Here is a 27,537-nt window from a genome sequence, read left to right on the forward strand (position 1 = left end):
GAAGAAAAAGCCAATTTTTATTTGTTTGACAATACTAAGTACATTGAACTCAATACTCTGTACCAATTTTTCGAAATTACTTCTTGGTTAAAATGATAAATGCAAACGTTATTCCATTTAGGAATCTGTCACTTAAAGCAACACTGTTTCGAAGAACAGGTCATCTTTTAACACTTGAGTAAAACATTTTCTGAATTTTTCATGACATTCCGACTAATAACTTTTGCCCTAACGTTTTATTAGTAATGTATTGAGAACATTTAATAAATCATAGCGCTAAAGCTTGTGACAGATGTAAAAGAATGTTTGATATTATTTTGTTCCAAAGGAATAAGATTTCAATTTATAAGATTTGTTGAAAGATTTGTTGATTTCATTACATTTAAATTTATTTCTTGTAATATGTGTTATCTAAATGCAATCTACATAACTTTGTTCACGAAAGTATCCTTTTTAATTACTGAATATAAATTTATATCAATTTGTTCCTAAAAATAAGGTTTGCTTGCACCTTTGCATTTTTATGTTAAACTTTCTTCTGGTGTTTAGTAACCACTTAATGAAACGTAGTTTCTGCTCGGGCACTAGAACCATTAATTTGAACAACCAGTGAAGACATATACTATAGCCTTTATCTATTTGTGTTTGAAGTAATTCGCGACAGGATATCCTTCAAGCAGCTTGTTAATTGTCCTAGACGGTTACCACAAAACAACTACACATGCACTTGATATTCACATTACCTTCCGTCAGCTTTTATCGGAAGCAACTCGACACCTTCCGGTGGCGGATTCTTTTCCACGCTTCCACTACCCACACCGCGACCATTTCTCTTCGCATCCATCGCACCGCGGTTTACCGCTCGACTCTAAGCTGCTTCTCGAGATGAACAGGATTTTCACTGGGGCACACTTGTAAGCTTGCAGGCAAAAACCATCTACCGTCGAGTCGTCAACCCCGAATCACATTTCATCAGCCAGACGCAGGGAGCAAAACCGAGCGCCGTGTTGGTATCCGATTTATTTCAATTGGAACTGCGATTCGAGCGCACTTAATTGATGTGACGTACACAAGCACGGCCGGCACGCGTTTCTCGGTGGCATAAACAACGACTGGCGTCTCCGGGGTCACAGACACGTTCGAAAGACGGTCCCTCTATCGGGGAGGAAGATAAACAACACGTTCGATATGTTTGTCGCGCATAAAGGCCTTGCTCACGTTAATTGCCCATTCGTATGGCGTATCTGCGGTCTTGGGCGATAAGATCACGCGTTGTCACCTATCCGAGGATGACGATAGAGGGACACAGGGGTTCTGGTGTTATGCTCGGAGTTAAGGGCTTGCAGGTTTGCCGGAGGAGATGCCAAAACCGTCCACTTCGGTTCACCGTTGCACGGTTACTGCGATGCTTCATCGACGCTGCATCTCGAGCACGAGCCTCCACCACAGTGGAGGAGTGTTCTTCCCCGTGCCCGGGGGCCGCTAAAGGGTTCCCCGCCTGGAGGCCGGAACGAACAGGTTTCGCTTTCGCGAAACAAAAAAAACTATGAAAAGAATATGCCACCCTGTTAGAAGGGGTTTCACAGGGCGGGCGGGGTGAGACTGCGTGTCTTGTCTTACGCAATGAAAACAATAAAACTCGTCATGCTGCTGCAAGATTTATCTTGTGACGGCTGATGTCTTGACGAGCGTTTCTTGTCTTCGCGCTTCCCGCTCTCAACGCTCCGCTCCTTGCGCCGGCGTAGCGGAATTAAAAATCATTTCGGAGTGTTTATTTCCTCGTCTCCCGTTCTTAACCGCAACCGTGTCCATTGTCGAACGTTTCACCGACCACCGCAGGGTACCAATTATTACACTTGACTGGAGTGATGTGTTTTTCATGTGGGTCAAGGTCACGCCATGCGCGCCGCACTTCCAAGAGATCGTTATTTTCATTACCGCCGGTTCGGTTAATTATGACACCGACCGAACCGATCTGACCGATCGCCAGCGGGTTTGCTGCTGGCGGTGGCAACATAGTTTTCGCGATGTTTTTTGCACCGTTCACTGCGAGCCGGCGAAATCCACTCGGAGTCGGAGTCCATTTGTCTGTGTTTGCGACTGGCACATGAATTAAAGATTGCATGCAGTTGTCGTGACGCTTTGTAGAAGGGCAGAGGGTTTAACTTCATGCACGCTTCGTTAATGTTAATTAACTTCCCAAAGCATAATTTGTTAGGATCTAGTTTAACTCCCAAGGAAAAACGCTCCGGGTGTCAATCAACGCGTCAATCAAACCATATTAACACAATACAATGCGGTGGCTCGATAAAACTGCGCTCCTTTATATGCGGCTATGTTATCAGTTCAGACGAAGCTTTTTGTAACTCATTAAAGCTCAAAGAATAACTTATTCAATAACAATATCCCCAGTGTTTCCTTTCATACACGAACTCGATACCAGAGTAGTTATAAAATGTGTCAAAATAATCTTAGTGAAAATAATGTTCCATAATGAGTGACGTAAAACGAGTACTTTTGACATTTCGACTTTTAGTTAAGATTTAATAAAACATAGCAGTTTCTACCGAAAATGTATTCACATATTGAATACGTTTGACGCCAAATATTTTAACTAACTCTTACTGTAGACGAACATTTCCGAAAACTTGTTTCGGATACATGATACCTACAAAAAACCCAAGCAAAAATTTGAATTACCATAGTGAATGGTATCGGAATTTAGCAAAAGTAATGGTTTCAAGCTGTAAAATGGCCTTAATAAATCCTTAACAGTATAAGCGAATCAATCAAAAATATTAAAAATTGCTATAGTGCACTCTGCTTTATCATCAATAGTGGTTTACAATTCATGAGGTAACAACTTTGTGACGAGTTCTAACTTCTTTAAATGGTGTTTAATTAGTCAATGGTACAAAACTAAGCTCAAAAAGCCAATAAACATATAATTTGTTGCTCATATGATAGGTTTTTGTTCTTCTACATATTACTTGTGTAATTTCTAGCTACGACGAGGATTGACAAATAAATTTGAGGTCAAACATAGTAATTAACACTGTACCTTTACTTTTAGGAGTACCTGTATTAAGTTTATATTAAAAAACAATGTTTTTTTTGCAAATTTAAAATAGCATATTAAATCTAATCGATCATGGGTATGAATTTATTTATTCATTCATGTTATCCACTGTTGTGCCAGGGTTTATCATTTCAAGAAACCAAAAAATGTGGTTCGTTTCGGATATACTTTCAATAACGTTTAAACATCCGTTCTTGAACATTTCAAACCATGGATTTGCATCTTTTCCTTTCCCTGCATCACACTTTTATTCACAGTTTGAAAAGGCATCTGCGCAGTTTCACTCAATAGGGCAAATAATTTCACTCAAGAAGCATAGCAAACGATTGAAAATTCAGAATATTATTCGAACGCGCATCCCGTCGTAAAGCACTAGAAAAAGAACGTAAAAAACAACCAAAAGGCGGCACTTATGCGTGAACTCTACAGCGACATCGCGATGGAAGACGCAAGATATGCACCATTGGGATGGATGGTGGACAGATGCCGGTGTTGGTGTTCGTGTCGTGCCAGCATCGCCATTCGCACATTGGCAATAATATTTGCGACCCGGCGTCGCATTTGGCGTTCAATCGATTCGACCGCTGCGAGTCGGGCATTCTCCAACGAAATGTTTACCTTTATTCAGATTTTCGTGCCAATGGCGTATTTCCCAATTTGTTGCACACGAGAAGCATGCATGTGCAATTGCGCTCGGGAATGTGCACTGCCGGAAACGTTCCGTTTCCTTTTCTAGGTGCCACGGCGACGATTCCATTCCGCAATCTTGGTACGTGCCTGGACGTGTTTTGGGTGAGGGAATCCTTTTTATTCCGTAACGAGCCCGATCGTTACGAAAGAAAAAGCGGTACACGCTTCTGAACGGCGGATGTTTAGCACGGGTGAAGCGTCACGAAAATTGCATAAACACTTAGCAGAACATTTGCATGGATTTCACATGATTATGTGGTTTTATTTTTCGTCGCATTAATCTTAGAGGATAAATCTGTATTCATCCAGCTCGCCGTGTTTGCATATGCATCGTGAATGAATTTGGGAAATGTCGGAGAATATATAATTTCCATATGACAGTGCCCAGGTGTGTTTGAAGGGAGCAATTATCAAAACTTTTTACTATTAAAGAACATTGACATCTATTACCGAACGCATGGCAATCAAAAGCAAACAATCATCGCAAAATCAATCTGTCAGTGCTAATGAACATTCTTAAACGTTTAAATATTCCATCCAATGTGTTATTACAGATCACACCCCTACCGAGTCAGCTAATCGTAATCATCTCCGTTTCTTGTTCCCTTCCTTCCATGCAGCACCCCCGGACATTACGGTCGAGAAGACGTGGGTTCACGCCAGCGAGGGCTTTGACATCGATCTGGTGTGCATCGTGCACGGGGACGTTAACTCCGAGGTAAGGATTCATTAAAACTTCTGCCGAACAACCAACATCCCGACTCTTCTGCCTCTCACGACGCGCTCGGGGAAAAGTGAAAAGTAAACTAGGAAAAATTCTACTAATTGTTACGATTTCTGACAGCTTACAAAGAGTCGAGAAAACTTTGTCGTTGCCCGGGAAGATGGGCTCTTGCGCACGCGGGAAGGTATATGATTAAGTGTGCATCGTTTCCCGATGAGATATGTTGCACGGTGGTCGACGATGATGATGGTGACGACGCCGACGACGATGAGGCGATGAGCTTGGCGACGAAAGTCAAAACGATTGCAGCGAAACCCGGCATCCGAGACGGTTCGTTCATAGTTTTCTCAAGAGAGGTTGAGGGATCACGTTACCGAGAGTTGAGTGTTCTACACCGCTTGGTTGTACAACCATCTTGTTTTCCTCCCAAGGCACTCCATAGCGATACAGCCGATGTTTGTACTTGTTTCACCCCTTCCAAACTCCCCCCTCCCCTCCCCCCCACCAGCACATTGTCCAGGATGCATTTAGGATTTTACAGCAATGTGACAACTTTCCTGTCAAACTTTGTCATCCACTTTGGGATAAACATTCCGGTCTCGGTGCTGCACTTTTGCACAACGGTTTCTTGTCCGTTTTTTTTTGGCTGGCGAATAAAATTGCTAACGATTTATTTACACTGTAACTCTTGCAGCAGTTACGGGTAAATAAGTTTTCCAAATACGTGCTGCTTTCTGCCTGCAGCATCGGCGCGCGGAATAAATGTCACTCAAATGAGATGCGAACGAAACTTCTACGTTCGTTGCCTGTATTTTGATGTTGATTTTATGCTGATCTTTCTAAAGTTCGTGAAATATGATTTCCAGTTTGAAACTCTTCGCCATTCAACCAGAAGAAAGTCAAATTGTACGAACATTGATGAGGAAGGAAATATTTAATTGATTAAAACAAGTACTTAGTTAGATCACTTTTACTTAGTATGAAACAAGCTTTAAAATTCGTTTAAAGACAAAGCCAAAGGCAAAGACAAAACGACCAGAAAAAAGAACACCTTTTTAAATTGGCCAATTCACTTCAATACTAGGACATCACTACCGATTGTAGTTTTCCCATCCGCAATTGGAATTCCCTTCTAATTTCTCCAATTTGCATGCAAGAAGCTGCTCAGTAAATTAGCATTTATAAATTAAAACTCCAATCCTTTCGCACGTTGATTTCATTCACTTAATTCGATATTAGATTCCTTTTTCTTGCACCTTCGTACGGTACAATCGTCGTTTTGTCAGCCGCCTAAGCACTCCATCGATCGCGGGGGAAAGGGGGGTTGTGGGGGTTCTTTCTTTTCTCTTGCAAATGTCATCGGCATTGACAAGGAGAAAGGAGTTAAAAAAAAACCGACTACCGAGCGGGAAGTTTTATACAAAATGAAGCTGAAGGCTGTATGTAGCACGCGCGACGTCCGACTTTCTTCAAGCAAGTGAAGTGAACTCCCTGTGCGCGAGTGGCAGCACAAGAAAATGGATCATCGGCATGAAGAGCTTCGTTTTTAATTGTCTTTTAATCCTTTGCGAAATTTGTGCAAGTGGGTTCTGAAATAAAAAAGGAAACCTCGTGTTTCCTGTCCTCTCATTTTCTTCTTTTTCTACTTTCCTGCCATTGCGAGCCACAAAACTAGCCAAGCGGCAGTGGTGACAGGTCGGAATGAAACTTTTTCACTGCTGGATGATGCTGCTGCTGCTACTGCATGCAACTTGTGCTACGACGAAAGAATTTTTAGACAAAAAGTATCCCCTTCCGTACCCACCTTTTGAAGCGGTGGAAAGCGCTTGAAATAATACTGTCCCAACACGGTGATCTCGTGAAATGCGCGCCGAGCTCGACAGGACGAAAAAGAATGAAACTTATCCTAACGCACGATAACGGAAGTTGAAAATCCGGAAGTCTCCCCGGTACGGAAATATCAGCAGACATTCTCGGCTGCGCACCGTATTAGTCTGAAACTTTCATAGATTAATTAAAACTTCAGCGGGGTAGAAGTTCATTTTTTGCCCCGTTGCTTCTTCTGCTTTTTCTTTCGGCCACTTTGCATACACTATTCATGGTCATTACTTGGGAGCTTGATGACAATGTTCAGGGGTTTTTGTTTCAAGCACTAAGGGGAGAACGGCAAGCGGAGAACCTGACACCACACGATGAAAAACTATTCAAGATGATGATAACGGCGACTGCTGGTTGATGAAAAATTAATACGAACCGATAACTCCTTCCCCGGGAGGGACCTCCCGATCCATCCTCATCGATTATCGTATCGTTATAATGAATGAAAATCTGTTGATTGACACTAATTACAGGAGCCAGACTCCACGGGTATGCAAATTAATTCCTTTCCCGTTTTCCAGATGCTCTGGTACCAAAACTCATTTCTGCTGGATCCAACCGATCGGCGGTCGATGTACTCCAGGGGAGATAAATACACGCTAAACATCAGGAACTTCCAGCAGTCCGACTTTGGCAACTACAGGTGAGTCCTTTCAGTTTGGTTCGATTTTATGAGGCACCATTGAAGCGGGTCGAACTGGACTCAACATTTCTTTAGCAAAGTATGAAATTGAAATCGTTCAACTTTAAGCACTTTTTCTAATCGGCACCAGTTACGATAGGAGGTGCCCTTTCAGGGGTCAAAATGTGGGATCTAATGCGGCAATTAGGTACCTTGCCCGAACTAAAACCAAAATAAGCAAAACTTTTCGCATTCCACTCTCGGCAAAATTATCGCAAAACAAATCGCCCGAATGGCGCACGAACCCGACCGTGAAAAGCCTGCGCTGCAATCGCTCGTTAACAATTAACCAAATGACTTCATCTTTCATCTGTTGCCACGGGAAGCGGGCGGGCGGGCGGGCTGGCCGATGGGACATCAAACATCAACTTTCGGTCGCTCTCTTTCCCACACTCCCTTTCCCGGTGATTGAGGGACTCTTCTGGCAAAGTGATTCCGGAGAAAGTTTTACCCGTTCTGCCTGCCTTCCCAGGCCATACCTTCGTCACCGCAAGGAAGCGGACGCCGAGTAAGAACTCATTTTGTAAAGGATGCCCCGGGACCCGAAACCGGCACTAACCGCACAGAACCTTTCGCCGTTCGCTCGGCAAATAATCAAACTTTTAAGCTTTTATGCCCGTCGGTTCGCCGAGCGAGGCTTGGGGGCGGAGGGGAACCGACCGAAAACCACGTCCATAAATGACTTTTCGGTTCTCGCCTGCCAGATGATCCATCAAAAAAGGATTCCCCTTGTGTGCGCCGCTCCGCCGCCACATTCGGCCTTCCCCTTGGGCGCCTTGAAAAGCTTCCCGGTGGAGTCATAAAGAGCGTTTAAAAATTCAGATCTAAATCATTTTAATCATCCTCCACAACGGAGGGGCCGGACTGTGGCTTCGCTGTTCTTGGCCTGAAATCATTTCGCAAAGTTCGCTTCCTCCCTCTCCGTATAAACTGGAAGGGGAGAGAGAAGTACGAGAGGTGGGATTTAGTTCACAGAAACCACTTTCCAACTGTCCATCATCCGTGGCCAAGGATGTTACGATTGGAGGCCGGTTACCGACCGGGTCGGTGAAGCAATAGTGCTGATCTTTCATTATTGGATCCCGTGTTGTAGTTCTGTGTTTCTTCGAGCGGCAATAAAGATGTACCACCTCATAAGGACGCAACTCCAAGCGTCGTGCGGCACGCTTCTGGCAAAGAGTTGGTTGCTGCAAAGTTTATCCGAGCAGATGGTCAGCATGGACCATTTGAGGCGAGAGATGAGCAGAAGCAAAGTTGTTTCAGTAGTTTGGAGGGTTGTTCCAATAATCGTGACACGTGAAAGCTTCTTAAATATTCCAAATTGGCTTTACATGGTGCGGTGGATTAGAGTTTATTAACAAACTTTCTTTTCCAGGTTCAGTGTGGAGTAGATGTACCGTCCTAAACTAATAAGTCAAAAATGAGTTGGGGGTTTTGTTGAAGAATATTTGAATGAACTAGTGCACCAAGTTGAAGTCTGGTCCCATCGGATACTTGATTACTACTAAACTATCGATTGTTATTTTAATTTATACCTACAAACAAGAGTTTCTAATCCGAATGTGCTGAAACTAACGTTTACATTTAAAAAATAGACAAATTTCAACGACTTTTCATGCAAAAACGGACAACGCTAGCAACTTTCTGTGAAAAGCAAATTAGGGGTGGAAATTCTTTTAAAGTCAGAACAAGTTTGACAACTGGCCGTGGCCAAAATATTAAACTTTCTACGTTTGATTGAATGTTAAAACATGACCAAAGATTATTTAAAGCCAGACGGTGTCAAATGGGAAAAAAACCCTGGTTCTTTATGTTGGTTTTGAAGTTTGTTACAGTATATTCAAAATGTTTTGGGGTCTCTTAACTCCCATAGAACGCCATATCGTGGCTGAAAACCAGCAAGAAGGATTTGCACAAAGTATGGGAAAGTGTATAATGTGCAGTGTCATCCGGAATAAAGGAACTTTATCAGAAAACATCGTAAAGAGTATGATACAATGGGTTGGACATACCTAGCTACAGTAAATTATGCTCAAAGAGCATCGGAGGAGTTGAACGGGTCAAATATAATTGATACACTCCACACTGCTAACCCTTCTTATGCTTCTTAACTACAACCAATTGGAAAAAAACATTCACAACACGTAAATATAGGTCTTATTCGAACATTTTAAAGTCGAAACGGATTAGCATTTTTTGACAAATGCCACACAACAACTGAAAAACATCATACACGATTGGCTTTGTCGTCTATGGCTAAAGTTTCGGCCAAGGACCGTAAGACCGGCACACTGGCCGTCAGAATATTTTTTAAAATGTAATTAAAAGATGTCTCTTTACAATAAAATTTACTTTATAAAATTAGCTCCGTTAACTTTTTTTTATCGCCGATGAAAATTTTAATGTTTTTTAATGCAAACGTTATTTGGCCAGTTTGTTGTATTCACCTTAAACCAGGTCTTTTGTACTCAACTTTAATATCTAAAACTGATGCAATATTTCACTGCAATGAAATGAAATTTGACACTTCTGCTAAAAAAGATAATCATTGCTTATTTTCAACTTAAGGTTTAAAAAGACTTATTTTAAGTATTGAAAGCCAACCACAACTTTGTTTTAACCATTGACGTCCCATTACAATAAAATAACTTTTTACATGTTAAGAAATTGAATATTGTAGTATACATTATTGAATAATTATGATAAGGGCCAACGGTTGATGACGAATAACTTTTTGTTTTCACCTTCGTACGTTGCGATGAAGTGTATTTTATTTTAAGCTTTATGGTGTTCAACTCATTTGAAAATATTTTCAAATAAATCATCAAATTATGATGGACTTGGAGAAGTTTCAATCCTTAAGCCTTACGACACAGCTTAACCAGGCCGGATTAAGTTTATCATCTTCGTGAATGAAACATCCTCCAGTGGGGGGCACATAATATATGTCGACAAACGGAACACCCAGTTCATACTCAATTGTTTCACCCGGGGATTGCAGCAGCGCACAAGCCACTTTCCCGGGTGGACAGAGTTGTTCAAAAATGAATACCCAATTTCCGCGGTGTTCCAAAACTGTTCATCCAACGTCCTTTCCCGGGAAAAGCGGGCCGGTATTTTAGGAAATGAGAAAAGCAATTTATTCTTTTGGAACGAACCACTCCAACCACGCGCACGGTGCGACGGGATGGCTTTGCTTACCGTGCCCGTGTCCGGCTCGCCTCCATTAGCAAGCGTGAGGTGCAAGATGACCCCAGAGCGTTGCGTCGTCTTTGGATATTGGAACTAATTTCCTATCGCATCGCCGGCTCGTATTTTTAAGCTGCAAATAACGAACGGCTCGAGTCGAGAACGGTTGAGCTCTTCGGTTTGTGATGGAGCCTCGGGAATCGATTCGCATACGAGCCGCCCGCACAATAATTGGCATTCGGGCATCGCACTTTACTCTGTGGAAAAGCCCGGCCAGGGAAAAGAAAGCTGAAACCGGGCTCTAATAATAGGATTAATTAGGGCTGCAAATTGGTTCGTGAGAAATTCATTCGGGATGGTATTTGACAAATTGAGTGAAAACTAGGACGGGTTTAATTGTGGGTAAAGCAAAAACAAAACAACCAAAGGTTAGTGTAGGTGTCGGGCAACACGGCATAAGTGTGTCGCAGTTCGCAGTGCCTTAAAGCAGACCAACGTTCAAAAGCACATTCTAGCTCTTAAACGATATCAGAACTGTCAGTGAGTAGAATCTGTCTTCGAAGCTAGAATTCAATTAAACGGTGAATATGTTTCCTTCGACGCTATCCTAGTTTCCGGCCCGCAAAAACCAGACAGCTCCGTTTAAAATTTAACACGGCTCGTAAATCTTAAGCTGGCAGCTCATTCGACTGAGTTCGCTTTTACATTCTTGAAGCGACAGCTACAGCGACCAGTACATAATAAATCTCTTCCTAATTTTATGATTTACGGTCGTGAAAATTGCAGGAAATCTACTTCCGACTCTGTGCCGTTCTAGGCCAAGCCCGCACAGTGGGCGCGAAGGCGAAAAACTGCAGCTTATCTGCAGGAATTAAAGCAACCACCGCAAGCCTTCCCACCGTCTCGCGGCTTACCGCAACAACTCGTGGGCTTGTGTTAATGACGTCTTCGGGGCTTGCTGGTGTGAACGTCCACCACTTTCTCCCGCACGCCATCGAGATGCTTTCCCACGAGCTACGGGAAAAGTTTCGCCCGCCGTTTCTTGATGATCGCCTCTCGTTCTCATTACTCGTGTTCTTTGTTTCTCTCTCGTTCTCTCTCTGTCCGTGGAACGCTTTCCCGCCGTTTTTCCACAGCTGTGTGGCTGACAACGCCTTGGGCCGCACGAAGAAGTACATCGAAGTATCGGGCCGTCCCGGGCCGGCGGCATTCCAGTCGGCCGCCTACAGTAACTATCTGGATCGCTACAACCTCACCTACACGATAGAGTCGATTCCACCGCTGGATGAAATCAAGCTGCTCTACCGAAAGCTGATGGTGAGTGCAATTATTATTTCTTAGTTTCTAAGTAGATTTTCTGTTCCTTCTTTGTTTCGTTAATAGTTCAAAACTAGTTAGCAACTCTTAAGTCTGCTAAATTGATAACATCTCTTCTTAATACAAAGAGCTTTGGATCGTTTATATTGTGCTGTGGCAGCACCAATCAATGTTAAATGAAGTATAGATGATTAAACTTTAGAATTTAATTTATTTATTTCTAAAACTCCGTTGATTATCAGATACAACGTTCCAGATAGAGCAAGCCTTACTTTATATGAGTTTTTTATTTACATATTGTTTTGGCAATGGCATTATTTGCTAAAGGTAACTTAATTAATTACTCCTATCATTTAAGTGTGTTTTTATGCTAAAAACAATCCATTGTTTTCTATCATCCATTCACACGCATATCAACAAAATAATGTTTTGTATTTCCATTTGCCTCGCTGCAATAACTTGCCGAAGTTATTAATGTTCAATTAGCTTACCCTACTTTCGGTCATCACTCATGTCAAAGTAATGTTAACCTCTGTTCTGACAAGGGCCGCATGAAAAATAATAACCGAAACATAATTTACCTTTATCACATCTTACATTTTATACCCTTGTTTTACACTCTTTTCTCTTTCCATGCGCACCATTTCCATTTTCACTCCATTCCGGTACCCGGTCCGGAAATGCGTACACCGCCGGAAAATCGTACACGACCTCCCGGGTCGCGAATATTTATCATCGGTCAACACCAATGTCACCGCGTGTCGCCGTGCGCTGTCGGGATGGATCATCACGCAAATCTCGGCCACGTCCTTCGTCTCCTTTCCGACCCTCACAAACGCCCGCTTTTCCCACAAACAAACGACGAAACTCCCTGGTGGGGTGTCGTACGTGATGTTTTTTGTTACTTTCTCACTGTTGACGATGATAATGATGATGCACTGTACCGCTGCCATCACGATGTTGGTGATGGTGATGATGATGCGACAATGATGTGCTCGCCTTTGTGTGGCAACAATGCACGTGCACATCAAACACATACATACACCGCCAACAAACGACTGCATTGCAAAACCTGAAACCCGAAACCATCGAATTTGCAGATGAACGAAACATATCAACATCCGGGCAGCTGGGAGGACACGATTTTAGTGCCAACATTAACCAGATCCGATCCTACACATTTTATTATGTCGCATGTGATAAAGGGGCTTTCGCCGAACTCCGTCTACGAGGTGATGATCCAGGCGCGAAACGTGCACGGCTGGAACGAGGTAAGTGCGGGTCGACCACTTTTGTCGTTGATAAAACGTGTTTGCTGTGCATTTCGTTGCCCGTTTCCGTTTCATCCATCTCGAGCTGCACAGTGAACAGTGAATCCCTAATAGAGGGTAGGGAATTACACAGCAGCACAAACGATGTGGCGATGTTTGTGACGTCTTTAAAATCTTCATTGCGGTCTGCGTGCGAATTACAGGATGCTCTCTCCTACCCGACTTTTACGCCAACAACTCCATCCTTCCGGATGGATTTGATGAATTGTTTCATTACACGTTTTCCATGCGAAAGTGCGCCGCTGTGCTGCTTCGAATTTCCCTCATCAGGTTCGGTGGTGAAAATGGATAAAATTGAGCCGCAGCTGAAGAAAGCACAAATGGGACGAAATTTGTCACGAAAGCAGACAGGACAGATTTACTGCTAGATGGATGTTTCCGTGTGGCGTCTAGAATAATTTTCCCTTTGCCAAGGACACGATGACTTGCATTGCTTGTTTAACACAAGATGAGATTTCATAAGACCTTGTTGGTTTTTGTTGTAGAGCAGAACTGTTGTTTTTTTATTACTTAGTCCAATTTATCTTTCTTTTATAGATTTTAGAAACAATTTCTCAATACGGCTTTTACAAATGTCGAGGTAATGGAACTTCATTCAAATCATTGCTCCCAATATTTCATTTGATTCTTCTCAACCCCATTCAAGCAGCTTTCGAAAGGTTTCTAACATGGCCAAAAGTTATGTAAGAATTTTTTTGAGTTCGCAAAGTCCGATTCCAATCGGAAGATATTTTATTCATCATCCATTAGTGAGAATTCATTATGAGATAGCAAAAAGACACAGTCAGCGCGTTCCGTTCAATCTCGGCAATGTGGACAGATCGGACTTGGGCATCTCGTCCAACTGGTGGCGGGGAGAATGGTTTACGATTTTGCCTCATCATTTGTTAATCAGATGGAATATTAACAGGACTCCGCACTGACAGACAAAACCGTCCTAGGACGTTCTTCAACACGTGTGCCCTCCTAGACGTACCGGACGGACAATGATTTATAAGCATGATTTTCATTTTCTTACGCTTGGACGGATTTTCGGGCAGCTTCGAGCGCACGTTCGTTTCGCCTTGCTGGCAGGCCTGTTGCATTGGAAAACTGAATTTCCCGCCAACGCAAGAGCTGTTTAAGCTGGTAGCAATTTGTTGATTGCTTTCTTATATGATTTAAAGCATCCTCGACAATGTTGGCAAGAAAGTGTCCTTCAGTACAAGTGACAATATGATTTTAATATATTCTAGGTAAAGTTTCACTTCTTGTTTTATTTTTGCAAACACGATTTAATCGAATATCAACACAACCCTAGAACAAACAAGCGACACAAAAAAGAAGACCGTGTTTCGCGTATCGCCTTCACTTAAAAAAAAAAATCCAACCGACAGTAAAAACATCAACAAGCCTCCATTCACTTCCATCGGGTCAGTTTGCATCCCACGCTGATGTCTGTAATCCTTATTATCATAATAAACATGGACTCCGATTGTAGCGACTTTTAGCAGGACCGCGTAAGCGATACCAAAGTTTGACCGCCTGAAAGTTAAGCGCCTCCAGAAGAGTGCTTTCGTGCCGGACGGACGATCGTGAGCCTTTGCTTGCCTGGAAGGAAAACAAATATTCCGAGGGTGCTCCTCGAAAACTTCGATTGGCGGTCGGACGAGCCTACATTAATTTTCGCCAGCTTCTTGAGAATGCAAATGCCGTACCGCGCTTTCCGGGGTCGCGAAGGCTGTCCGGAGGTTTTGTTATGCGATCGGAATGCAAAGTAGCAACGGTGCCGGTTGTGTACAGGAATATTTAAAATCTTAGCTTTTCTTCAAGCGCTTACGTGCGGAGGAATGAGCAAATGAAAGCATCTTGCCAACAGTCCGCTGTTTTATTTTTGTTTGGAGCTACCCGTAATGGATTAATGCGACATGGAGAACCTTCATGCAGGCCAAAGGAGAACGTTTCGTCAGATGAAACTTTGTTTGATGGTTGATTATTTTTACAATTATTAGAATATCAAATTTCCACAGCGAAATAAAAGCTGTGAAAATTAATTGTAACGAAGGAACATCATTAAGTTTATTTTTTGTTGTTAACAGTAGAGGAATAGTTGATTAAGCGGTTCGATTCAGAATAAAACACGCAAACATCCCCGGGTGTAGCAATCCTTTGCTAAGAGGATTTGTCATAATTGGTTTTACCGCTTTTGTCAATCGATCGGACGGCGTTCGGTTAAGTCCACGGATCGAAAACCTTCATCGGGCAGCCCAACCATCACAACCGTCCAGCCGGAGCGGGAAAACTGGCGTCCAAAACGATGGCCCCGAGGCCGGTCGACAATAGGCTCTATTTCGGGTGATCATTAATTTCAACTTGTACCATCATCACAATAGATTAAATCGTATTGTTCGCTGCTAAACAACTATTAAACCGATTATCATTAGGCGCGACCGGCGACCTCCTTTTTGGCGAACGAATCGGTCCCGAGCCCTTTTCCGAGCCGTCACGTCAGGCTCGGGAGTCAGGGGCAAGCGGCGGCAGGAAGCTGAGACGTGCCGATGATAACGATGCTTGCCCCGGGGAGTATTCAGGAAGGGGGGAAGTTAGGGCTCCCAGGCTTGGGCCGAAAGGATGGAAATAGTATCCTCTTGAATTAATTATTTCTGTTCATCACCGTGCCTGAGGGCTCGGGACTTGCGCTGGCATTAATCCAAGCCGCTCCGAGGCCCACTTCCGTAGGGTGTTTCCGACTAGATCGAAGGAGTAGGAGAGCGACGTCGTGGCGGCGACGGTCGTGGGAAGAAGCGTAATGGCTTCGCAGAAAGGCGTGAAATATCTATCATAGGCGATATGTATATTGGATTGATTAATTCGATTTCGCCCCCGTGGCTTCGCACCGGAGGGTGCCAAATCCGCCGTCCGCAGAGGAACATTTGTCTCTCGGGTTCTCGAGAACCGGCCAAATGGCGGCCGACTTCCGGGCTAATCGAATCACTTTAACTCCTAGCTTGTGAGCTCGATTCTGGGACGGCATTATGCGCACCTCATTATTATGTGATTTTCCAACCGAACATGTTTCACCTGTTAGATCAAATAATGAACTCACACCAGTTAAGAGATATTCTACTGACACTTTTCTATTAAAAAGAATACACATAGCTGGCCATATTTTGGAGAAAATCTCATTTTTCTTTTAAAATTATTTTGCTGGTCTACGAATGATTATGACTGTTTCTACATTTTTATAGCTAAACAAAACTTTTTGTTATAAAAGTATTGGAAAAAATTTAGAATAAATGTTCATCAAAACTAAACCAATAGTTAGAAGATACCGTAGTCATAAGCAAAATGCAATATCCACCTCATCAGTTTATCCGATAGTGGAAACATTAATTGAACATTTCAGAAAAAATTACAATATGTTGAATATTTTTTTCAGTTAAAAGAAAGCCAACAATGTAAGGCATTTCAATTTGTTTTTATTGTAAATGAACACATCCTTATAATGAGAATAAGAGTTTGATCGCTGCATTTTGATGTTATTCAATTTACCAAATAGTGTATTTATTTTTCATATCCATTGAATACTAGTACCTTGACACCAAATGTTCATCCCATATTTTTCTTCACCTTGAAGATATTATCAACAGTTGAACCTTTACACGGGAACCAGAGTTTGAAACAGAAGAATAGTTTGTTTTAATTAAAAGTTTTCACGTTAATCATGTGTCATATCTATACAGTTTGATATATCACAACCTTTCATTCGTCCTTATAAAACACTATTATCAACTCGTATGGTAATATTTATCTTCGTCTTCCCCAGATCAGCGACATTCACCAGTTCTACACGCGCAACTTTGAACTCACACCGAACGAGCTAGAGTTTGTGATGAGTTCCATCTCCAACAGTGGCCACTGGAAAATGTTTTCCCTCGAGACCAGCCTACGGATGCTCGCGGCTTCTCTGACAGTTCTATTAATTCTCCGTTGGTCAACAACCGTTCGCTAAAATAGGGATTGTTTACATTAATCACTCCTACTTTATTTTTCATGTTTTTTAATGTTTTTTTTTCTATATTCTTTTTGTTCCCTGATTAAAGAGCATATCTTGACTTGTCTAGTGATTTTATTTGTTTTCCAAGCTTTATTTATGTTGTTTCCCTTTCATCTCAGAACATACAAAGTGATATAGAATAATAATAGGAAGCGAAAAGAATGCAGCCGGCACCAACTCACGCACGTTGTGTCCACTCAGTCGTCCCTGGAATATTAGTACGAAAACTACAGCTGCATACACTAATCCATATACACATACATCACTAGCGGTAGGTAACTGTATACAACGGTAAGAATCATGTTTTATGTGAGTAATAGAAGATAGGGTGCGTGATAGAAGAGACGGTGGTAAGGACACCATTTGTGTGCAAGGCAAGGAAGCGAGATGAGATAATGAGAGAGGAAAAAGTGAATGTTTGAGGAAAAAAATAACTCGCCGAGCGAGCATTCAATGTATTCGTAGGAAAGCAAAAACCTTTTTAGTCGAAATAAGATTCAAAGGATGTCTTCGCCGGGTGCGGGTGAGATGAAGGAAGAAAAAAAAACGCCATTCCCCGAATGCATGCGCGCAAAAATGAAAGAGGAAGGCAGAGGACTAATCGTGACCGAGACACCCAAATCCGTAGGCCAACCGTAGACGTGAGCAGAATGTAAGTGTTCGCCTAGCTGTACATATATAATCAAAATTAAACAAACGGATAAAATCGTCTATCCGGCTAGCAACTCGCATCGGCGTGTGGCCGACACAATTAGCCCACACCGTTCGTCCTCGTTGCTAGATGAGATATTGCTCTAGGCTGCCGGAAGTAGCCATTAGTGGTCGTGCATTGGATTCGTACCAAAAAACCGGAAAATCTCGTCCTGGTGATGGATCGAAAGTTTTCACCCCGTGGAAGCTGTCTTAGCAAGTCTTAACCTTGTATGTGTGTGTTTTGTGTTTGTGTGGGTTTGAAGAGCATGTTGTTTCGCCAGGATGTAATGGCTTTGCCGACTGTCCCTGGAGTGTAGGTAAATTTTTAATTCATCCATTCCAAACAAATCCCCGACCGGCAAAGATGGGATGCGCATAAGCGGCCCACCGGAAGCTTTTTCTCAGGGCAACCCTTTGCCCCCGGGGTGGGAAAACTTAGCGCCCGGCAACAAACCGAAGACAAAACTTTCCGGCGAAAGCCGTGGCTTTTGCCGATTTGCCACGCTCGTCGATACCTTTCCGATGCGGCACGAGAATGGAAAACTTTTCCGTCAGACCGGATGATGGATTTTCCTACCTCCCTTCTGACTCGCAAAACTCCCAAGAAAGGCGGCTTTCGGGAACATTTTTTGTTTTGTCGTCGTCCAATCTGAGCAGGCTTTTAAAAATGGCGACCAGTGATCCTTGATCCTTTCCCCTCCTCTTTCACGTTTCCTTCTTTGACCACTTTTCGGAACCGGTTCGGATGTGGTTAGCATTAGGACGCCCTTCGTTGGAAGAGTGTTAATGCGGGCAGGAAGCATTCTGCCTCCTTTTGTGGTTGCGGTGTGCCACGTAAAATCCATACACACACATACACACACACAACGACAGTGCCGATATGCTATCGAATCGATTGTTGTCTTTGCTGATCAACACTCAAAGCGGCTGGGAGGCAAAAGTTTGCTTCTCGAAAATGATCAATCTTTGATTGAAAACGAGAAAAGAAAAACATACACTAAAGTGCCTTATCTATAAATAAATTGAGAACTCTTTTGCCACCCGGCGGTTGCTGTGTGGTTGATGAAACTAACTGCAAAGGGTAGGGAAGTGGCAACCGGAAGCATTTGGCACGTTTTGAAGACATCTTAACGGAAGGTGCATTAGCCGGGTTCGGGATGAAAAGGGACTTACTTTCCACGGGTTTTATCACCAAATCGAAAGTAAGTCAACCAGCCATTCGTTGCAACAAGCAAAAAAGAATCTTCTAACCGATTGTCCATAAAGCTTTATTGCAGAATAATGTTGTGACGAATCCTTTTTGTACTGTTTTGATCTTTGAAATGCTTCAAAAAATTGCCAAACGAAAGATTTGATGGCGACTTTTTGTTAAAATTAGTTCATCTCACATTTGCTTTATAGTAAGTGTTTAGAAACTTTATACTTCCTACAGTTAAATAAATACTTTCTTTAGCTTATTGCTTGTTTTTTAGAGAAAACCCCGATTTATGAAGTCCATATTTTATTCACATGTTTTATTCTCATTGTAAATGAAACAGTCCAAAACTAAAAGCAGAAATTTTATGTATAGTTCATTAGTATCATTCTAAAGCAATATTGTCCCACATAACTGAGAGGAGAGAAAAAGAAAAGTAGGACTATATGGAAATATTTCTTAAAAAGATGAGGAAAAAGTGAAATTAAAAAAAAGCCCTTACCATAAGTAAACATTGGTGAAGCTGATTTTAATTTATTTAACACTGTAAATAGGTGGCAAGAAATGGTAGCATAATTTTAGGCATGCACATTAGGCATCAAGCACTTCTTCCTGCACCCTACCAATCCTCCCACTCCCCCAAAGTACGAATCCTCGCCCACCAACCGAAAGCAACCGACACATTTGTACTAAACTTAGGAAGCTGTTTCGCGAGCCACATTTGCGTTTCGCTGAGGAACTGCGGGATGCAAGTTTGTAAATAGTTACAGCATTTCAAACGGAAGCTAATCATTGTACTAACAATTCGTAATGACTAAATGGAGAATGTGTGTCGAATGCTTAAAGGTCTCGGCATGCCGGGATCAACGGAGCCCCGGCATCGATAGACGTTGGGAGACACATGAAAAAAAAAAAACTAGAATTTAAAGATAAGGTGAAACATACCATGCGAATGAATCCCCCCTTCTAGTGACGTAATCGTAAACATTGTGTAAAATGTAACAGCCAATAGAAATAAAAGAAAATTGCAAGCCAACGTGTTGGTAAGTTGGAAGGTGGAAAGAAAATTGAAGCAAGCACCTTGAAACCGTCACTTAACTGGGTAAGTAATGATATTTGAGATAGGAAACATACCTTATTATAAACATTCGTTAGAATTTCTGAAGAAAACAATAATTTTCATTACTCATACTAGACAAAACGAATTTTCAAACAAAAAATTAATTTTTCAAACAAACAAATTCATATCCTTGAAAAATTGTTTCCTTTTTCAACATTTTGGAAAAAAGTACAAAATATACGTTAACAAAAGAGTTAATATCGCAATGTTTTTCCTACTTGTACAATGTTTTCACTGTCGGTGAGTTAGTGAAAGAGTCAAGGGAAATAAGTTTCCAGGTTTCCATTTAGAATAAGAAGTTTTTTTCTCTCATTAGTGCTTTTTTTGTGTGACTTTTTTAACAATGTTCAATTTTGGCGTGCACTTAACCACCTCCAAAAGTTTCTATTACATTACCCACCAACTGCAATAAAACGAAATTCTCGTCACGTTCCCACCTTTTAATAATTCAACCGTTAACGCTTTCGATAGCAGCATCGTAAAAGTGAAGCTTTTCAAGAGGCAGCATCCTGAAAGAGAAGCAAGCAAGAAAAAAACGAACCGACATGTCCGGGAATCCATCTCGCCCGAACATGACATTAGCGTTGACCATCGACGTGGTTTGCCATTTTCCTTTTGAGTGTACAGTTTTTCTTCCTGGCACTCCTATTCAAAGCATTGGATCGTCCGATATTGACGAAAAGTTCCGGTTACGAGCGGGGCGTTTGAGGAGCAAACTTTGCCTAATGACATTCATTCCGGGTGTGCTGCCGGGTCCCCGTCGGGTGCCCATAAAATGGGATGTATCTATTAAATCCTCTCGGTGGTGTAGGCCCACGATGAGGGTAATTTTCCGCCGGGGAGGTGTGTGTTCATTGGTGGTTTTCCTAATATCCCAATATAGAGCTGAGCGTTGGATGGAAGGCGAAACGGTTTCCACGAAAGGTTGATTACCGACAGGGCGTTACGCGGAAGAAAAAATGCAGATTATCCTGCAGCCCTGTAATTTATGGTTTTGCAAATTACGTCCCGCTGTAATTAAAGCACACCCACCCACGCATCCCTCCCGGAGGTGGCGGGAGAGATGCATTGATTTTTTTTACCGACCAAAACCAAGCACTAGATGAACGGAGAAAAACATATAGCCAGCGGAGAGCAAAGAGCTAATTTCAGACCGCGAGTCTATAGGGTAGGGCAAGCGAAGGGATGGACATGTCCCTATGTGTAGCTAGACATTTTATAACCTCCCGGCAAGCAGTTGGATGGCCTAACACCCTTCCGGCCCGGTTGGCCAAAGCTGACCAAAAATGGATGCCGGTTTGGTCATGATGATGTCCCATCAAAACCTGCAGACCTGCCGCGAAACCTGATGTCCATGGGCTCCAACCACCACTACCGCCCCTTCCACCACCAGCCACCAGCCGGTAATGATTGTGTTCGGTTTTATTCACATAATAAAATCCACTCGAGGCGAGCTCGGAGGAAAAGCGTGGAGGGGATTACCGGTGATAAAATGAATTTTATGTCCGCTAATAACTGTAAATAAAAACAGCTACCCGTGGGGTTGCCCTCCGTCACAGGAGCAGCAGGGGGCTGAGGGTAGGGGTCCAAAAGGGAAGGCATTAAAATTTGCAACATAAACTGCATTGGAATAAAGAAGAAGCAAAATCGCTCCACCAAGGGAAGAACGGAGTTCGGTCTGGTTTCGTCGATGCATCGAAAAACCTCCCCCGCGATGTTTTCCGCGACCTCGATATTGACTGTGGCTCGCTGTTCAATAATTAGATAAATTATGCCAATAAAAATTAATAATTGATTGTCCTTTTTGTGACACACTGCACATACACACACACACATGCGCACACACGCACAAGCGGAACGGGGAAGGAATTGGCTTCAACAATTTAACCATTCGCCTGGGAAAACCCATTTTCTACGGCTCGACGGGTTCGCGCGCGCCCTCTCGCCCGAAGGATGATTGCGTTTTTCGGTTAATCAGGAATAATTTCAATTGATGTAACTGCAATAATTAAAGAATGAACTTTTTACTGCGCTACGGCTCAGCTCGGTGGCTTTTTTAATCGGCCCGTTCGATCGAAAACATTGAAACAAATTGTAATGACCCTCCATTTTCCCCAGACCCAGGCTGGCATTTTTTGAGGAAGGGACATGTTCGTGTATGTCGTTTTTATGCGGCTGGTGAACTGGAAGCTTCAATCCTCTGTAAAATTGTACGGCTCATTCTTCATCGACCGCATTATCGTCTGCGTTTTTTGATCCCCGTTGGTTTGGCACGAAAGCATTAACAATTATTGCTCGCACTCGTCGCATGTTGTGAAGACATACCTTTTATCTTTTTTTTCAAGCATATGAATAAATAAAAGGGTTTGCAATTGCATCAATCGGATGATTCTGTGTGAGTTTAGTTATTTTATTGAACATCAATAATTGTTAATTTTTTCTATTTGACATTTAAGATTTTCTAACGATAAACATTATGAAGTAAATCAGAAGCATCGCCCAATCAATCCTCGTTCGGTTTTCCAAATACAACTATATTTGATATCTATTGTCACGATAGCAACATTTAACAAAGTTTTGCTTTTAATTAGTCATGATAATAACGTTTTGAGACTCTAATTAAAATCTAATTACTTTAAGTTTATTGATTATTCTTTGAAACTTTTCTCTCTAACAAAGGAACGCATAGTAACTTGAAGCAAACTGGCATTCAGCGGAACTTTATTTGTTTTAAAATAAGTTACGAAATCAGAACTGGAAAAATGCGCAATTATCCAAAACAATTTCTTGTTGATGTCTATGACAATTTCTTACATTTGCATACATAAATTGACAATCTTTCATTAACGATAGAAAAAAAAACTCCTCAAGATTATGAAATAAAATTTTTTGTAAACTTATATCAGTTTATTATCGAAAACTGTCAGGCGCCTCAACCGCAGTGTGAAGAATCCTTTGCCAAAACCTATCAACTATTCATGTTGGTATGTTTGGAATCAAAATAATAAACATGAATCTTTCATCAAATTCTGCATGTTCTGTGGCCGAGACCAAACTTCAAAATTAATTTTGAACCTTCCTCCTTGAGACACATAAATCTAAAAAAACAATAACAGCTGAGTGCCTGCCTTATAAAACTGGGAAAGCAAACAAAGCATCAAACGGATTTTCTTCACTTTCATGGTACTTAACAATGCAAATTTCACTCTTGAGGCAGCATAAAACGAATTCTTAAATGCTAAGAGTTCGAGGCATAATTATTCATTCATTTGATTTGCAGTTTTTTAATTACTAACAAAAATACAACCAAAACGTTACTCGTACATCATAAGCAAGGCTAATTTTGCTCAGTCTAATTCAGTGTCAAGCAATGAGGTGCATGATGAGCAGGGTTACGTGAACTTTTCTTCGACCCTATTCAGCGACCGTCTGTTGGTGTGCTCCCTTCTAGCTTTATTCGACTCTGGAAAGCAGCAGCACCTATTACAGATTGCTTTAACTGCTTAAAGTATTGATGACGCTAGTGAAACCAAAGCAATTCATACTCAATATTTCTTACGAATTCGATTCTGTCTGTCCAATTGAGTGCTTACTGTACTTGTTTCTCTTTTATCCTTCGGTTATGAGTTAAATCCACACCGTAGAGTGAGCCTCTCGTCACTAATGGCACTATTTTATAACAGTCTTAATCGCTCGGCTGTCACGGATCCTCCGTGATATTTAAATCAAGATATTTAAAACAAAATGAACGCCTGCATATAGTTATGGGATTACATTGAAACCGCTTTACTCTGCTTCGTTTTCTATTTCGATTGCGTTTTCTATTTCGATTCGCACCTAAATTTTACTCATATAATCTATTTCAATATAGTCCTTGTTGCGCATTTGTAGCGGTCCGATTGAAAGGGTTCAAAGAATGACGTAAAGCGGGCGCTGGAGGATCGCCGTCATAGAGTCGGTGTAGCGGTGCCTAGGCGTGTGAGTGAGGGCGGACAGCGATGATCACAGCTGATCGGGAATGGGGCAACGGCCGATCCCCGAAACACGGCTAAAGGTCAAGTCCGAGATAGTCGCGTGACGCATGCGGGAGTTGATAACGGAATGCGCTGCAGACGACAAACTCCTGTTTCATTTCGGGCAGCGAAAGAAAAGTACGTTGAATTTTGTACCACTTCCAAAATAAACGTGTTCAAGAAAAACGTGTGCAATTCTCTTTTGATGGCAGAAAGAAAGTCGGCTACTCTTGGGACAATCAAGCAGCTTTAAAAGGTCAACAATATATGTTTTAGGAATTGTTTTCTAAGGATTGTCTTTATTATTTTTAACCAACATTAAATTTCTCCCGAATTGTCTCCTTAAGCAAACAAAGATGACCAAAAAAACAGCTACAGTCTTTTTCAAACACACAGTATGAATCAATTGAAATCGTTTGTTTCTTGGAAAAGAATTTACGTATCCTGTCCATCACGAGTTAGCCGGAAAGCGGAAATTGTGCCATTTGCTTATTTCGATACTAAGACATCTACAAGTGGCAGTGCTTTGTACACTGAACGGATCACTCTTTCGATATCGTCGTCGAATTATTACAAGAATTCCCATGTCATACCTTTTCCGCAGTATGCCTTTTCCGGTCGATTCCGGAGCATTTTATATCTCCTCGGAAAATCACTTCCACGGAAGCTTTAAACTTTGCCGCAGTGACTTGAGCGGCGGTTGGGAAATGCTCCGAGGGGAAGAAATTTTGGCTTATCACTAAATGTCACGGGAATGCACGCATTCCGGCGTGGGCCGAAGCACCCCGAGGGCATCGAAACGAACCAACTGTCGAATCCCTGCGTCGAAATCATCTTCCCTCCCTTGAGGCAGGGACTTCCAAACTCCCCTATGCTCGCATGTACATGACTGTTCAGGAAAATGATTGTTTTATGAAATTTTACGATGTTTATCTTCAAAACCATCCGTCTGCACGATCCACGGGCTGGCCACTGGTGCGTCGGTTTCCGGCGCTGGACGGAGTGATGTCGCCGGTCTCGTTTGACCCGCCCGAGGGTGAAGGCAACGATGCCAACCGACGACGGTGAACGCGGGCAAGGTTAACCGATGTTAAAAGTCACCCACGGCAAAACCCACGCGGGATCGTGTTTTTTAACACGCTCCGGCGGAAACGCAATTTTTCCAACCCCACGAGCGAAACAACAAGCGGCAGGCCATAAAACAACAAGGCTCACGCTTTGCTGCCGGATCCCCACCCAGCATCCTTCACCGGGGCTCTGTTTTGGATGGGCCTCCTTATCGACCTACCGGTCACAAGGGGTTTTTTACAGGGCAAGGGATGAGGGTATGGGTGGATGATGGGCCGCTAAAAGACCGGCCGATGTTTCCGGCGCCTTTAAGTGCACACCGCGACGGTCCCGAGAAAAGCGAGGTCCGCCCTTTACTCTCCCTTTCTCCCTCCATCTCTCGCTTCCACACTTCAAAAATGTTACCGTCCATAAATCATATGACCCTTTATGAAGTCGTAGGATGACAGCGAGAAAGTCGAGCACCTTTATCTTCGTCCTGCTCGAATAAGGAGCTGTACGGGCCGCGTGTCATGTTTCCATGCGCCGTTTTCTTTTCTCCTACTGGTTGGTTGGGTTTTTCTCTTTTTGATTTTGTTTTTGAATAACAAACATTCGCCCCAAAATATCCGGCCGCTCTTCACGAACGTGTGTTTTTCATTGGGAGCCATTCATTTTAGTTTCTCTTTTCTTTTTTTTTTTGTTGCGTTGTGAACCCGGCATGGATCATGCCTACCCATATGGAAATGTCCTTCGGTTTAGCGAATTGGAAAAATCCATTTTTCTCCCGTATGTTTTGCTTGTGTTTTGTTTAGTTTTTTGTGCACTTCTTTTCTATCAATAATATTTCAGGATTTTCTAGCACCAACCAAAAACTGGGCTTCCATAATTCATAATGCATGCGTGCGATACGCAGCACTTTTGCTAGCAGATGTTTTTGGGTGATGTTTGCTTTTTTAGTTCGAAAATAAATCATTAGCAAATTTCCAAATCGAATGCATCACAACAAATGTGCCGAACTGTTCGTATATAGCATTGTTGCTTTTCTCCTGAAGTAAATGTGAAATTTTAAGAAGTAAATTAAAAAAAAAGAATTTTGTATCAATTTAATATGGTTCAAGAAACATCGAATATGTAAAAATATAATTTCTTGGAAATTTCTTAGAAATAATATTTTTATAATTTTTATATTTTTTAATATAATTAGAACAGCCAGTTCTATGTTTTTGTTTTGTCAATCAATGAACATTTCAAATTCTAATCATAATCATTATCGATTGAGTTACAGGTATTACTTTAAAGTTTAGCATTTTACTTCATAAATGTAAAAAAGTTTAGAGCTTCTTGTCAGTTCCACTTACAAAATAAATATTCTGATATTAACTACCCAAACTATGAATTGCTTTAGTAACCAATATACTGTGCATAAAATGCATTCGATGATTTATTTTGAAAAACTAATAGATCTTTCACTTTGCTGAAGTCGAGTTTTTAGTTCAAGTTGCATTGGTTGGAGTAGAAAAATCCAACGTCTAATAAATTGTTCATCCATGAAAAGCCATTTGTTGACAAATTAAACAAAAACGTATTGATATATCTGCCGGGCGATGGGTTAGTCCACGATGTTGACGCGGACCTGTCTAAGCTGCTCAATAATAAAACCATGCTGATTAATTAATCACGAGCCGCGCGGAAAAGCATCCGGCCGCCAATTCTGAATCGCTTACCCGAATTAAGCGTAAATATTCGCTGCTTGCGAGCGAATCGTACCGTGTGCCATTTTCTTTTCCCACCATGGCCACGTGGTTGCATCGAAATACATTCGCATATACACACGCGTGGCGGGCTTTTATTTCGCTCGGTGAGCTTGCATTATTCAGGCAGCGCAACGAATAAAATATTTACACTCAATCATATGGCAACTACTTCCGGGGTTCCGCCTTTCCACACGGTACGCGCAAAGGCTGGTGGTTTCGTAAGTGCTCTGCATCATGTTACATGGAGAGGGGTAAAATTATTTATGGAATCGTTTTGTTTACGGAAGAGAAAACAAAATTATGCCCAGCGTGTCGATAAGGTAGTCATAAGCCAATGAACGGGAAGTGGAAGTCACTAAGCACTGGCGAAAACTTTGACTCGTATTTGGCGATTAAGGTCAACACAGGAAAACCGCGACAAAATGGAAAATTACCGTTCGAATCGTCGAGCGACTCGCCGGAAGAGTTTCAAATCGATAACTCAAATAGTTTCATTTATTCATCCGCGCTACAACGACCCGATGTGGAAAACAAATAATATCAGCGAGCAATTTCGCTGAATAAATCATTCCTCCAACCATCCGGCCACCCCGGATGTCATCACGGACGAAGCAGGACCTTCCCACCATACCAGCAACACACAAAGATACACTCTAAGTTAAATTGATTCTTACCGGAGCTTGTTTACACATTGGAACTCCTTTTCGCTTAAGCTCGGATAATCTCAAATCATGCGATTTTTCCCAACGATTCTTGACGTGCCGTTCCGAGTGAATGAAATTTTGC

The 27,537-nt window shown here is 42.1% G+C and overlaps 1 protein-coding gene across 1 annotated transcript in view; it reads left to right on the forward strand.

Moving 5' to 3' along the window:
* LOC131285679 (lachesin-like) overlaps window positions 1–16,881 on the forward strand; it is a 41,987-nt gene extending 25,106 nt beyond the window's left edge. The window contains exons 6-10 of the mRNA XM_058314537.1: window positions 4,390–4,487; window positions 6,893–7,014; window positions 11,379–11,559; window positions 12,660–12,830; window positions 16,696–16,881. Of these exons, the coding sequence (XP_058170520.1) occupies window positions 4,390–4,487; window positions 6,893–7,014; window positions 11,379–11,559; window positions 12,660–12,830; window positions 16,696–16,881 (758 nt within the window). The remainder of the gene's footprint in view (window positions 1–4,389; window positions 4,488–6,892; window positions 7,015–11,378; window positions 11,560–12,659; window positions 12,831–16,695) is intronic.
* Window positions 16,882–27,537: the final 10,656 nt, after the last annotated feature.

This window comes from Anopheles ziemanni, chromosome 3 (assembly GCF_943734765.1).
Source record: "Anopheles ziemanni chromosome 3, idAnoZiCoDA_A2_x.2, whole genome shotgun sequence".
NCBI lineage: Eukaryota > Metazoa > Arthropoda > Insecta > Diptera > Culicidae > Anopheles > Anopheles ziemanni.